The 15,404-nt window shown below is 41.0% G+C and overlaps 1 protein-coding gene across 6 annotated transcripts in view; it reads left to right on the top strand.

The window, feature by feature from the left end:
* The window catches only part of dpp6a (dipeptidyl-peptidase 6a), a 248,968-nt gene that overhangs the window by 199,616 nt on the left and 33,948 nt on the right, over positions 1-15,404 (top strand). For all 6 annotated transcript variants that reach the window (XM_005449089.3, XM_005449090.4, XM_019362999.2 and 3 more), the window contains 4 exons: positions 9,500-9,594; positions 10,042-10,116; positions 12,174-12,226; positions 14,486-14,567. In XM_005449089.3, coding sequence (XP_005449146.1) covers positions 9,500-9,594; positions 10,042-10,116; positions 12,174-12,226; positions 14,486-14,567 — 305 coding nt within the window. The remainder of the gene's footprint in view (positions 1-9,499; positions 9,595-10,041; positions 10,117-12,173; positions 12,227-14,485; positions 14,568-15,404) is intronic.

Here is a 15,404-nt window from a genome sequence, read left to right as displayed (position 1 = left end):
GTAACAAAGAGAGGGAAGGTAGGTAACCATGTAGAGGCCGCTAGGAAAGCTGAAACCACCAAGTACCTGCAGAGGGTCAGGCAAGTCCTGAGGAGTCAGCTGAACGGTAAGAACAAGATCCGGGCCATCAACACCTACGCCCTGCCCGTGATCAGGTACCCTGCTGGGGTAATAGGCTGGCCAAAGGAGGAGATAGAAGCCACTGACATAAAGACAAGAAAACTCCTTACCATGCATGGAGGGTTTCACCCGAAGTCCAGCATCCTGAGGCTGTATGATAAGCGGAAGGAAGGAGGCCGGGGACTGGTGAGTGTCAGCACCACAGTCCAGGATGAGACAAGAAACATCCACGAATACATCACGAAGATGGCCCCAACTGACAGCGTGCTCAGTGAATACCTCAGGCAGCAGAAACCCAAGAAAGAGGAGGAAGGCGAGGAACCATCATGGAAGGACAGGCCCCTGCACGGTATGTACCACCGGCAGATAGAGGAGGTGGCTGATATCCAGAAATCCTACCAGTGGCTGGACAAAGCTGGACTGAAAGACAGCACAGAGGCACTAATCATGGCAGCACAAGAACAAGCTCTGAGCACAAGATCCATAGAGGCTGGGGTCTATCACACCAGGCAAGACCCCAGGTGCAGGCTGTGTAAAGATGCCCCAGAGACAATCCAGCACATAACAGCAGGGTGCAAGATGCTAGCAGGCAAGGCATACATGGAACGCCATAACCAAGTGGCCGGCATAGTGTACAGGAACATCTGTGCCGAGTATAACCTGGAAGTCCCGAGGTCAAAATGGGAGATGCCCCCAAGGGTGATGGAGAATGACCGAGCTAAGATCCTGTGGATCTTATCATCTCTGATGATTCCAGATACAGACGGACAAAATGGTGGTCGCTAACCAACCGGACATAGTGGTGGTAGACAAACAGAAGAAGACGGCCGTAGTGATCGATCTAGCAGTTCCGAATGTCAGCAACATCAGAAAGAAGGAACACGAGAAGCTGGAGAAATACCAAGGGCTCAGAGAAGAGCTCGAGAAGATGTGGAGGGTGAAGGTAACGGTGGTCCCCGTGGTAATCGGAGCACTAGGTGCAGTGACTCCCAAGCTAGGCGAGTGGCTCCAGCAGATCCCGGGAACAACATCGGAGATCTCTGTCCAGAAGAGCGCAGTCCTGGGAACAGCTAAGATACTGCGCAGGAGCCTCAAGCTCCCAGGCCTCTGGTAGAGGACCCGAGCTTGAAGGATAAACCGCCCGCAGGGGCGAGTGGGGAATTTTTTTTTTTTTATATATATATATATATCTAGTTATGAATTAACAGGCTTCTGAAGATAGCTTAATCAGCTAGTTACCTGATTCAGCTAGCTGCATCACATTTAGTCTTTTTGCCTTTTTGATGTTTCCAGCTGTCTGACTCAGTTAAGCTGCTTTCACATGCTGTTTCTTCTTGTTTTTACAGCCGTTCTTAATTTTAAAAAATACTTTTAACAGTCTAGTCCCTCAGCACCACATTGCTGCATGATAATAATGAGCAAATGTGCTTGAAAAACACCAGTTGTGCTGCCTGCTTCTTGTTGCAGAAGACAGAATTGATGTTAATTAACAGAAGTACACATAACGTCATTATAAAATAACACGTCAGAATTTGTTTTCACTCTCTTCAGCAGCTACAACTACGACTAATTACTTCATATAGACTTTGTTTATGGTATTCTCATGATTTTATAGTTACATATGCTTAATCATTGTGTATGCAGTTAGAATACATAACCTTATACAGATTACAATAATCCTTATAATACTTATTGCACATGGTGTACAATTATAATCATTTAAATCAGCAGCTTCATATCTGCCATATCATTGAGGATTCTAGCCTAGCTGTGTTTGTATTACATTGATAAAACACTGTGAGCATCCCCCAGCAGCTAGAAGCCTGTCGGATAATTGTGTTCAAACACAGTTATTTATGCTTGGAGCATTTTTTTTTCTAATGAATCCACATGCAATTATTATGTACTTGTCAACATTCGGATTCAAACGGTTGTATGATTTACTTTGTGAATAATGAATAAGTGTTTATTTGAACAGTGAGGTGTCTAACTGTAATATCTTTTTAAACAAGACCGGCTGATCACTGCTGTGTTTTGTGTCATTAATAGTTTGTTTAGAATTTGCCCCCCCCAAAATGATTTTAATTATTATGAGCATATGCATTTTTTTTTAATTTTCTATCCAAGTTCAGTAATTTGTTTGCAAGCACAAAGAAACACAGCAGTGCTGCACTATAACACACATTGAAGGCTAAAGCGCATTGAAGCCGTGCAAATCAAACAGCGACAGAGTGTATGGGTTTATGAGGTGTACATGAGCAGCTGGAACTGATGAAATGACTGTCACTTCTTTGGCAGTGAGGTAAATCAATAATAGTACTGAAGGGTTCATTTCAAATTGAGTTGATAGGCAACAAAAAGCAATAAGGTCTAAGTGGATGGAGGTGCCCTGAAAACACTTTTAAAAGCCTGTGGGAGTCATCTTGAAGGGAATATGGAGTTAGGTGAGGGGAGAGTTTTTGAGGACTTCATGTTTTGCAAATTCTCAACTCCACTTCTCTCACTTCTGTTTTTATTAAATGTGTGTTGGCTGTCTAAACAATATCAAATCTCAAATAGTTTGTTTTATTTAAACTGCTGTTGTGCTTACATTTACTGCACATCTACAAGCCACTTTGCAGCACACCTTGTGAAAAGGTGTGTTTCAAAGTGGTTTGCAGCAACAGCTTGAAACGGAAGACTTGGGGTGGTCTAATCACTGCAAAAGGGAAAGAAACTGGGTTTGCCTATAGCAGGTCTGACTGACACTAACTTGCCTTGTCTAAAGTAAGAGTGCTCTCTGCGGGATCCTGATGTAAACGGTCTATTCAGTGTTTAGTTCTTTAAACATAGCGCTGATTTCTCTGATCTGTAGATTCCTTTTTTTATTTTTTTACCGCCCCCCCTACTGCCTTGATATACTCAAGGTCCAAGTAAATCAGATAATTACAAAGAAAGACTTTCTCTTTATCCCTAATGTTAAACAGCGTGAAGCAGAAATAAATTGGCATGTGTTTTTTTTTTTTGTTTGTTTGTTTTTTTTTTCCAATGCTGGTGGTAGATTGAGAAGCTGAAGTGTCAGTGAGTAATGAGGCCAACAGGCAAGACTGATTGGCATTCCTGATAAACATAAATGACTTCCACTGTGAAAACTGGCCAAAAGCAGGTTGGCTGTAGCCGTGGGTGGTTTCATGTGTTCTCAGCGAGTTCATATTTGAGGTTTTTGCTCATTTGTTTGCCCTGCCATTCATTTGGTAGCACACTCATTTATCAAGTAAGTCAAAAATAGAATTTGAATTCCATGGTGCTGCTTGTCCTGCTTTACAGCAGTGGAGATAAATAAACACATTTATTATGGGGAATACCCTTTGAAGAGCCATAGATGAAAGAAGCCAAATTACTAGAAATATAAAGGGCGATTTTTAATTAAAATTCCTGTTGAATTTTTTATTAACCTATATTTTACTGCACATCTAAGCTTTAGGGCTGTATTTCTGTATTGGAGACTTCATTTTAGTTAGCCACTGACAGACACTATAATTTTCCCCAGCAGCTTGTGTCACTTTCAAACCAGTCATCATGCACAGCCTTGGGCATGGACAAATGACCTGGAACTGACAAGAAAAATCCCATTTCATCCAGAACTTAACACTGCAACCCTGGCTCACCTCAGGGCTTATAATATAGCCCAAAGAAACTACCCGTTTCACTGCGGTTTTTAATCACATGGTGATGTATTATGTGGAGGGAACTGTTCAAGGTTAGGGCCATTAAAGCACTATATATTTCTATTCCCTTTTGTGATGTATAAATTATTTCTTTATATGTATTGCTTTTATGCTCAGGATGAGAGGACAGTTGAGAATAATCTGTGCTCACACTTCATGGTTAGGGTAAGGAGTAGTTACAACAGTAACTGAATTATGTCTTTTTTTTTCCTTTTTTGTTGGTTTACTTATACAACTTTGGTGACTTCTTACCTTCTACCTTCCTGTTATAAAATCCAAGACAAGGCCTTCCAGTGCTTTCATGGATTTGTTGTACTATATTGTGTTGTATTCTTGTGTGATTTACAGCCTCGACAATCTTGAGCAACTGTTACAGCACGATCCCCCTGCTGGGATTAATAAAGCTTTTGTGGTTTTGTTTCTGATAACATGCTTGTTAAAGACTCTGCTCACCCAGGAACACGCTCAGGAGAACAGTGAATGCAGTGAATGAAGTGTTATGTCTTCTCGAAAAATCTCAAGTCGGATAAAGATCTCAGACAAGCAGAAAAATGAGCAGCATTGTATTAAAAAAAATCTTAACACCGAACTGTTACAGTGTTGTTACTTTTTTTGTAATGTCTATGTATGATGTCACGTTATTTCAGACAGCCTGACCACTCACAGAGCTACTGTAACATTTAAATATGGAGCTGAAAATGAGCATTATGGATTGCCTTTAACTTTGAGAGACTACTAGAGTCAATTTTCCTTGAAGTAGTATTAACTAGTCTTCCCTAATTTGTCATTCTAATTAACCTGTCATTCTGCACATGAACCATAAAGTTTGAATGGAATTTTAATGAGTACAGTGAAGCTACTGAAGTGTCAGGACAGGTGGATGGATAATTTGGTACAATGCGAGTCTTGTTTGCATAGGTTAGGCCATCAGTCATATTGATAATGATGATGAGCTTGTACTTACCAGGTGAGGTGCTAAAAACTAGGATTGCAACAACAAATGCTGAAAATTAAAATGGATAGAAACATCTTTTAGCCATTTTGCTGTAGTGTATATTGTGGACACTAGTGAACTTATGAGGTACAAAAGGTGAGGCAGCAGCACACGTTGGAGAATGCTTTGAAACAAATCTGGCTGCTCCAGCTCACAACTGAGAGGACGTAAGGGCTTTGGCTTGTTTACCTTGTCTCTCACTGTCTGAGCCTCCAGCAATGTTTCTGTCTAATCAGAACTCAAGCAATTATGCAACCAATTTTCAGCCTTAATTTCAGTAGATTAACACAACTGTTGACAAAAAATAAATAAATGGCCTGAGATGCACCCCCTCTTGATGCACCCCCTCTTAACACACGTCCCTAAATTTAAAAGGAACTCTTGATGGCTGCGTGTTTGTTGCGCAGCTGTTTGTCATCTACCATTTTATCAAACATGAGAGTAGAAGTTTACACTTCATTTTGAGAAGTAAAGAGGCTACCATGGAAATTAAGGTTTTCATAATGTGTCTCAAAAAGCAAAAATCTATTGTAGGAATATTAAAGACTATGGATTGGCAAGAAACAGCATTTTACTACTGAATTAAAGCAGTAATGCAAAAATAAATTTAAAAAAATGGCAAATGAGCTGGTAGATGAAGAGGCACAGGTCTTGTGAAGGAGCAGAAATCCATGCATACTGCAAGCTTAATGACTGCACAGCCACTCAAGAATGCTCCTCAGGACTTACACGGACATGTTTCCTTGCCAACAATCAATACTTCATGACCGTAACATCAGAGGATTAGCTACAAGATGCAAACCCCTGAAAAACTTCAAAAACAGAAAGGCCAGGTTGCAAAGGCATATTTAAGGAACCTGTAGAATTTTTGAACAAAGTTTTATGCGCTCATGAAACAAACATCAGCCTTGGAAAAAAAAATGATAGTAAGAGCAAATTATGGAGCGAAAAGGGAGCTATTCATGAACCAACCATAACAAGCTCATCTGTTAAAAGTGATGGCAGAGCATCATTAGGGTTGGATGTCTTTGATGGATGTCTATAGATTGAGAGTTCATCTTTTTCTAGATTTCCATAAATTATTAGATAATATGACTTCGTTTGCTGGGTTGGCATCTGATCTGGGTGCTTCCTGGTGTTTTAGAACTGTCCAACTGTGAGGAGGCCCCAGAAAAGACCCTGGAGAGGCTGGAGAGATTATCTCTCCTAACCACCTTCGGAATGTTTCACTGACCTCTCTGAAGTATTGGAAGAGGTGTCAAGAGAACGAGGTGTCTAGTGATGTTCGCTTAGACTTAGTAAAATGCCTTAGTAAGGTATTGGACCAGCAGAATAATTCATTGTAATGATATTGACTGGTATTGATTCTGTAAGCCTCTAATACTCTACTGGAGGGTTGGAACAGTATTATTCCACTAGATATTCCCTCATTTAGTGTTTTAATGATGTTGGAAAGTACTGTCTGTACAAAATCTCCTAGATGTGAAGAGCGGGATTAGGATTTAGTGACCACAAAGGCCATTATTCAGTTCTGAATAATATACAGTGGTTGTTGGCTAAGGCTTAGGAGGAGCTTAGAGTAGGTTGTCTACTAATCGGAAGGTTGGTGGTTTGATCCCTGGCTGCTCCACTCTGCATGCCCCAATATCGTTGGGCAAGATACTGAACCGCGAGTTGCTACTTTGTTCATCGGAGTGTAAAAGTTAGCAAGACAGCATGCAGATACAGAAAAAAGTCCTTCTGTGAATGGGTGAATGAGGCTTGTGGCATAAAGCGCGTTGAGGAGAAAAGCTCTGTGTAAGAACCGATCCATTCTTCATACTCATCAAACCTCATCAATGAAGGCATGGTCATCCTGGAAGGGACCACTTCCATCAAGATAATTTGATCACTGAACAAATTGAGTTCAGTTTTAATTTGTGTAATTTGTTTAATTTGTCATCTGTTTGTTCATCTTTTTGTATTAATGTTAATCTGCTCAATTCGGCGAGCCTCAATTAGTAGCTGTTACTTTATTTTTCAAATGAATATGCAGAAACCTGTGCAAACATTAGGATGTGGACTGGAGGACAGTCCACACACCCCGCCCAAATTTAAAAAACATACAAGAAAGGATGTCCATAAAGCTCATATGCAAACTTTATGTAAATCTGTGGCCTTCTTTCTGTCTGCCTCACTAAAGTTTTGTTGCCTTGCGTCTCTGCCTCTCTCTCTCCCACCTTCTTGCCGCTCCCTCTGACTCCCTGGAGTGAGGCTGGGTTAGGGCTGTGCCCAGGGCAGCAGGCTGTTTTAATAAGACATACTGCCATGGAAAGGTATAGATCAGAGGAGAAAACAGCGCTCTGGGCTAATGCACAGCAAGTCAAGGCAGAGAGGAAAGTAAGAGAGAGAATGTCAGGGGAAGAGAGAGAGCTAGAAAGAGGTAGATTGAAGGGAAGACATAATGCCTAGGGTCCTGTGAAAGAATAGATGGCTTTGTGTCTTTGAAAGAGCACAAAACAAAGAGCAGGAGAGGTGAAGGAGTGATGATAAGGTCTAAAATGATGAACTCCGCAGGAGGGCTTATATAAGGGCGGTGATGGGAAGGATTTGAGAGATCTGTGGTATCTGTGAAGTGTCTCGAGGCGTGTGGTTAACGGAGATCAGTAGTTTGGTGAGAAATAAAGATGAAAAAGGTGCCTTAAAGAGATGCGGGTCTCTGAATTTAAGCCTAAGCCCAACTGTGAAAACAAAGTGTGTCACAAAGCAAAATAAAGTCCTGTCAATCTCCCTGGCATCTGATTTAATAACCATTTTGCCTTTTTTACTCATTCAAGCCGCGATCTTCAGCAATTACCATTTCATATACGAAAGTAGACCTTTAACAAGATGTCAAACAAAGTCAAACTAAAATAATGACTCATGATGGGGGGAAAAAACAGCATCTTTTTATTTATCACCATGATTTCCATGAAGGAGTCCATTTTCTACCCTTGTTAGTATGCCAATGGTTTTTAACAAGGAGACAAAAGCTGTTGAGGGGGCGTTCGGCTATGCCTATCTAAAAATGTCTGAAACCGCTTTCCCAAGCACGTTCTGAATTAAAGCCATTGTGATGGTAATTTTGTCACCTCTAATGGACAATTAGATATGCTAGCAGATAGAGAGCACTCTGCATAACAATCTCTGGGTTCTAATTACCTCACCAAATGGCGTGGTTGCTCATGTGCCTATGGATCACTAAAGCAATAAGACAGGGGAGCGGAGATAGATTGAAGGTGAAAGGGGGCAGTAGCTGTATTAAAGTTATCCTTCCCTGGCTGCCTAAAATTAAGAATAAAAAAAAATCAAGGTGAACTATTAATTAGCAGCTGAAATTGTTAACACCATGAATTAAATTGAATTGTTAGGCATGCATAATGGAGAAAAACTTTAATATTGGTGAATATCTGTTAAATGGATTAGCAGCTGGCAGGGCATGAATGGAGGAAATAGTAAGTCAATAGTTATAAATAAACAGAGATAGTTTGCTAAAATTGGAAAAAGTGGTAGCCATGAAATAGTTCGGAGTAAGTTTAGCTTAGTTTATACAATTTAAGATCAACTTCAAATGTAATGTAAAGATGAAAAAAACTTAATTTTAAGTGTAAACGTATTTCAATAATACATTTGGAAATTCTAGATGAAAAAGGTCTAAAAAATATTTTAAAAAAGAAAAAAGTTCTGATTGATACTATAATTCATACAGTAGGTGGGCGTGTCTACACTGGGCAAAGCACTAATCAGGACTGAGCAATATTTGAATTAAAATCTGATGCTGTGTTAATCAAATCTGAGCAGTAAATAAGGTGAGGTAAAAAGATAAAAGCTGCTCTTTAGTCCGTGTCATTAAAAATGTTTTATCACACTGTAATGACTGAAACTGGCATTGTACCAAACAGACATTTTAAGTCTTGTTTCAAATTAACGTTAACGTTAATGTTAAAATGCGAGTAGTTGGTGGTTTGTGAAAGCTAAAAATAAGGCAGCTTGCACTCTTCATTAAAATGCATACATTCACACTGGATTTTAATCCTGTAAAAATCACACTGTGAAACAAAGGCCTGATGCCAGACAGTTTATTATTGAGGACGGAGCTCTTCATTTGGCCAGAAAAACATAACAAGGCATAGTCTGACAAATTGTTGGCATCAGAATTGCGATCACAGTCATGACACAGACAACTGGGCAGCCCTGCTGTCTTTGCCTTTACTGCACATCTTTGCTCTGCTTCACTTTTGAAGCACAAGCATTCGTGCCATTAAGTGACCTGTTAATAATTGTTATACTGGTTGATTACAAAAAAAAAGGAAGTTCTTTTTGGCTGCTGATGGAACTCAAACAAGTCTAATTCAATATCCCTTTGATATTAAAAATCTAATAAGTGGAAGCATCCTCTGAAATTTAATTATGTTGTCAGTGTCCCTGACAGGTAACAACTCCATTAACACAAAAAAATGAAGGCTGTTTTTTCTGCTATCATGTCTGCTTTTACTTAATTTTTAGAAGGGAAATATTTTTTTGAACCCAGACTTTTAATTTGCAGAACTTGTGACAGAATATAGGGGCTAATTTCTGGCTTTATCAATATGTCTATAATTTCCTTAAGTTCTTAGCGATGTCTAACTTTTTTCTTCCTGTCTTCTGTCTCATCATCCAGGTAATGAGCTGTTGTACCGCAATCAGGACGGCGACGTCGTCAAGTTCAACGTTGACACCAACGAGCAAACCATCTTGGTGCATAACAAGAAATTTGTAAGTCTTTTCATCTTACAATCAAAGCACTGAAGGGCTGACCATGATTGCCTATGAGTTCAATTCAAACATTTCAAACAATAGTGTCAACAAATCAAAGAACCCAAAGCTTTTTTTGTTGTTGCTTTTTTCCCCCCACAAATTATCCATTTTCGGAGTGAAATGTGAGCTGCATATTTAACACTTGGTGAAACGTCAAAATGGAGATGTAGCATCAGTGTCGCAGCAGCTTGGGTGACAACACGCAACATTATGTCTGCCATCAAATCACCAAGCCCTAGTGCAAAGACTAATGCAGCTCCCATTTGCTTTAGGAACCAAGCAATCTGTCAAACGCAGTCAGTTAAGGACCAGTTTAATGAAAAACTGCCATGCGTGATTGGAGGTCTCTTCTTTTTATTGTATGCATTTTTTTTCTTCTTCTAACATCCTTCTTTTGACTCCTAGGAAATGTACAAAGCCAGCAAGTATGAGGTGTCTCCTGACCTGAAGCATGTGCTGCTGGCCTACAATGTTGCACCGGTGAGCATCTCATTTGTTTGCTTGTTTTTTGAATTAGCAACCTGACAGCCAAATATGTCAGCCACTTCTGCTGAGGGGTGGGGTGTAGGCCTGCAATGAAGCATAGGCAGTGGGGGGGGAGAAAGTAATCATGGCGGGGTGTGAAGGCCTGTCGCACATCGCTGCCTGTCAGCGAGGGTGGCGGGGGCTAGCACAGCCAAGCAGAACTGTACTGAGAGAGGCACAAACACAAACAAACCCCTCGGTGCTACACGGCCTCGCGGAGAGGGAGATGAGATCAACAGCAGCACCATCATATGCATCAAAGCATTTGAGCTCCTGATACAGGTGGATCAAATATATTGATCCATTTAGTTGGATGATAGTTCCCTGTTTACTACTGCGTCACCACTTAGTCACTGTAGAGAGAACTGGTTCCTATTGTTAGTTTATGAAGGATGCTGGCAGAAACACTGTATAACCTTGTGTTATTGCCTGAGATGAATTGAAGATATTACAGCACACTCGAGTGTGGTGGAATGTACGTGTTCGCATTTACTATCCAACTAGACCGCCATCACCTTGATAGATGACAGTCATTCCTGCTATATGCTCATAGTAGCACAGTCGGCGCACATTCATGCACTATGAGATGCGGGATGGGTCGTGTTTTTATTAAATACCCCACTTGTATTATAAAACATGGACAACCGCTCTTCCTGAAGATGTCTGGTCTCTACTGGGTAATGTTCATGGATACATAATGTCTGACTGCTGAGTGCCGACTGTAACAAAAACTGTTGTCATTTAAAAACTAAAAGGTTAGGATTTCAAAGACACATCATAGCCGTCGTTAATCTGGTCAGCATAAATGTGGTGTGATCTGCCGATTAAATCCAAAATCAGCTGGTTTAAATTAGGTCGATCTATCCTTCAGGGTTATGTTGTTGTGGTCCTTTTCACCATTTCTAGTGCCGCTGCTATTTTTTGATCACTCCCTGGAAGTCACAGGTCGGGTCGTTTGCACCGAATGTCCACCCTGCAGTGCCTCGGGGCTTTACAGTAGCACTTTACACTGACAGTCAGACCTTGGGGGACAAATTCAAGTAACAACCTTGCTCCTGGTTGCACTCCTGATCTCATGCACTGCCTTCAGGCTTTGGACAGTGAGGACTTTTCGACTTGAAACTCCTGCTTGGCGTCTTGGTACACAGCTCTCATTACCAGCAATGATCTTCGACATGAAAGTCGGGCCAATTCGACACAGAAGTTAATGTTCTCGCTCTGGGCAAATTTGAGCTCCGTGGTGAAATCCCAAACTCCGACCGCGAGTGGTCAGAATGGGACTTCCAGCCACCGATCTAAAAATAGCAGCAGTGCTGGAAGTGGCCCAGAGGTGCACAATGTCACACACGTACTGTTTTCTGACAGCACACACGTAGAAAAATAAGTATATCGCAACAACAAAATGGTAAATTGGGCTCCATATTGACTATTCTGACTGAAGAATCCTTTTTCTGTTTTTTTTCCCCTCCTCAAACTGCACCTAGTATCAGAGATGCCGCTGGATGCGGCCAGAAATGTGTGACTGAATTGCAGCCTTACTGAGGTGTCACAGTGTATTGACCCAGTGTTGAGTATACAACATCACTGCAGCAAGATAAGACATTAAACCCTTGAATTTCCAGGGGATGGTGGGTTACTGTCAGCCTTTGGTACTGATATGAAAAATACTGTCATATTGATATGGAGCATTGTGGCTTTGGGACAAGGCCATTCTTCTTTTTCTTCTTCTTCTTTTTTAATTTAGGAGGAAACTATTGAGATTTTATGGCAGCACTTCACAGTGTTTCCTCAAAAGTACCTGCTTTAAAATAAAAAGGGTCCTTGTTAAGTTCAAAGGATTGATTGTCATCGGTCCTAATGCAGTTTTTGCTTTCTTTACTTTCAAAGAAGACACTGTTTTACTTAATATAAGTAAACAGGGCAATTATGATGTCTTAATTGATTCTGCTATGAGAACAAAGAATTGGCATGAATTAAAAGGTCAAGGTTAAATATCCTACATCTCATTCCAGGTGTACCAGTATTCCTACACGGCCTTCTACATCATCTGCAGTCTGGAAACGCCGTAAGTACACATCAGGGCTGAGTCACTCCATTAAAATTGTGTTTTTCTTATATTATCTCACCTGACCTTTCTGCCTGTGAAAATGTGAAAGAAACTCATTTACACCTGTTTTGCCAACTACCTCCCACAAAGCACCTCTGACATCAACCACACTGTTTACTTCCAAACCTGCACTTGTGCCTCTGCAAAGCGAAACGGTGCTATCAGATAATCTGCAGCCTCAAATCGCAGCTGTAGTCAGCCATAGCCACAACATAGGCAGATGTTTATCCTCATTTGCCCTGTCCTGAGTTAGCTCTGCGACGACAGACCTCAAATTAAGAAGCGCTCAAAAACAGAAGGTAAATTACCAGGGCAAGGATTAGATTCAGCATGCACCTGTCAAAATGAGCTACAGTTCACAGAAGAAAGTTACACTAATAGCACTGCTTTGGGTTGAAAATGAGCCTTTTTCTGCAATGTCAAGAGATCTTGCAGATCTCTCGTCCTTCAACGTTAAGCTGTTAAAAACAGCTAAAGAAAGGAACACGTAACAATGAAAAATTTGCTCTCACTGCTGCGGTTAAACCTGCCGTGTTCATGTTTCTGTGTGTTCTCGGCTTTTTATTATAACTAGAAACGTGACAGAGGAAAACCAATTAAACCTTTTTTCTTAACATTTACTTAGATAGGATCACAATGGTACTGTTTGTTATTCTGAAACATATTTCATTATGTTACTTAGTCGCTGCCAGAAGAAAGTATCTTCTTGTACCACTCTTTACATTACTTTTGCATTATTCTGCAACATGGCCTCTGATGCATTGTCACGTAATTACAAGTTAACAGTATAAACCTCAGGCTACAGTTTCACAGACTGACACAAATCTCTATCCTAATGAGACCGCGCACAAGATCTTTCTGCTGCTGTTTAAGTATTAATTCAAAGCCGACAGCAAAGTTGGTGAAAACCGTCCCAAAGTGCACTTCACAGCAATTTTCACAGTGATTCTGCTAGAGAAACAGGTGCACGCAGAATTCAAGGTTACAAAGCTACAAACCTGCTCATCACTGCTTTTTTTATCCATTAAAAATGAAACGTTGGCAGCTTGGATGCGGTCAGCATGCCCTAAGTTTTTGGGTTCCTGTTTCTTGCTACCGGTGTAGTATCTTTGCAGGTCCAGTCGATAGTTGTTTCTGGGCTGGGCACAGTTAGCACTGTACCCTCTGTGTGTCCCGATCGCCACGTATGCTCAACAGGAACTGATATCAGCTCATTGTGGCACAAATGTGTACAAAAATTTGAGGTACATTCGCCCCCCTGGTATTCACGAGGGTTAGGGACCACTTCACTGAAAACACTTGTAACTGCATATTTTAATAGTTCAAACACCAAATATACCTTAACCTGTCATCCTAATGAAAATAATTAGCAAATATTTTAGATGTGCTCTATGAAAAAAAATCAGCATATAGGCAAATTTTCCTCGAATAATTTGAAGTTAAGTTCCACAGTAAAATCCGTGAATACTGAACCGCGAATAGGCGGGTGTTCACTGTATTTGATTATTTTGTCATATCTGCCTGTCATGCAAATAATTGAAGACCATTAGAAGAGTGCGATGTGAAAACAAGACATACAGGAAATCCAGTTTAGAAGCATCAGTTTACCAGATGATGAATGTAACTGTGAGCAAACCCACGCAGGTACACTGAGCAGGTTCAAACCTAGAACCTTGTTGCCATTCAGTGACAGAAAAGAGCAAACCTACTGCCAGTTAATCAAGTGCTACAAACATCTAGCTAAAAAGCCTCCCCTGCCAAGTCATATTAGAGGCGTTTTTGTGCTGTGACTATCCACCTTACTTATTTCCCTTTTAAATTACTTCCACACCAGGTCACAGTATGACAGCACTGTCAGCACCTCTCCTGCTTAAATCTATTTACATGCTGCCACCCAGTGGTGCCGCGTCAAAAAACACCTGCGCTGATGTCCTCATTCATTCTGAGTTCCAGACAAAGACACAGAGGCAGTGGCACCTCTAATTCTGCAGCCTGCACTGCGCAGCACTTTTCCCAATAAGGAGAGGTGACACTGTTATAGAGCGGTGGTATTTATGGATACACTTAAAGCTTTGTTCTCAGATGTTGTACACTTGTTCCTCTGCCACTGCATCGCTGGGAGCAGACAGTCATTGTGTTTATGTGTCTTCACTTTTGTCTGATAGTGTTCCCCCCCCCCCCCCCCCCCCCCCCCCCCCCCGTGTCTGTGCACCCCAGGGAAACGTGGAACCTGAACCCTCCAGAGGTGCGAAACGCTCAGCTTCAGTATGCAGGCTGGGGACCCCAGGATCAGCAACTGGTACGAGCTGCATGAATCCCCTCTTTCATATCTGCTTTCAAACTAATTAATTTTTCATTCAGTTTCAGTAAAAAAAAAAAAAAAAGGAAAAAAAAACCATAAATAAAAAAAATCTGGAAAGGTCCATCTGAGAGGTTTAGAAACTTGCCCTTGGTGTACAAAAAAGTGCAAAAAACCCTAACTTTGCAGCACACAGACGGAAAGCTAAGTTAAGTTTTCACACCCTGTGTCCTTCGCTGCCTGTTTTTAATTTTAATAGGTGATGGAATTAATTATATTTGAAGGTGCGCTTCGACCAGAGGGACCTAATATTTCACCACCCGATGGGAGGAGTTACAGTGAGTGAGTGGAATTCTGGGTTCTGTTTGTGCCCTTGGTTTAAACCTGCTTTAATCAATTGTTGTGGCCACCTGAGCGCAGCGAGCTGCAAACCCAACACTGGCAGATCATTACTTTTTAAATAACAAGCATATGGCAAATATTAGCTTAGATAAATTAGCGAATGCAGAGTGGCACTAATTAGCAGTTTAACTGCTATTTGTGGTTGCATATGAATGTCCAACTGCAAATACAAATCTGGGTGCACCCTGGTGAGACCAGCGCAGGTAAATGTGCAGATAAACAGGTAGGTGTCCTGTGCGTGGCCTTCTGCAATTTGTACTCCGAGTATTCTCATTAGTAAGACACATGTGAGAAAGGGCAACTTCAGACACTGTGCTGACCCAGTTCTCAGTGTCTATATGTGTGAAAATGGTTAGTTTGCCAGTTGTGGGGTTTTTTTTGGTGTAAACCTTAAAACAGCTAATCTTGATAGGATCATGAGAATACAGTGAACTA

This window comes from Oreochromis niloticus, linkage group LG9 (genome assembly GCF_001858045.2).
Source record: "Oreochromis niloticus isolate F11D_XX linkage group LG9, O_niloticus_UMD_NMBU, whole genome shotgun sequence".
NCBI lineage: Eukaryota > Metazoa > Chordata > Actinopteri > Cichliformes > Cichlidae > Oreochromis > Oreochromis niloticus.
Note: the sequence above shows the minus strand (reverse complement) of the source record. Positions and strands in the feature narration are given on the sequence as shown.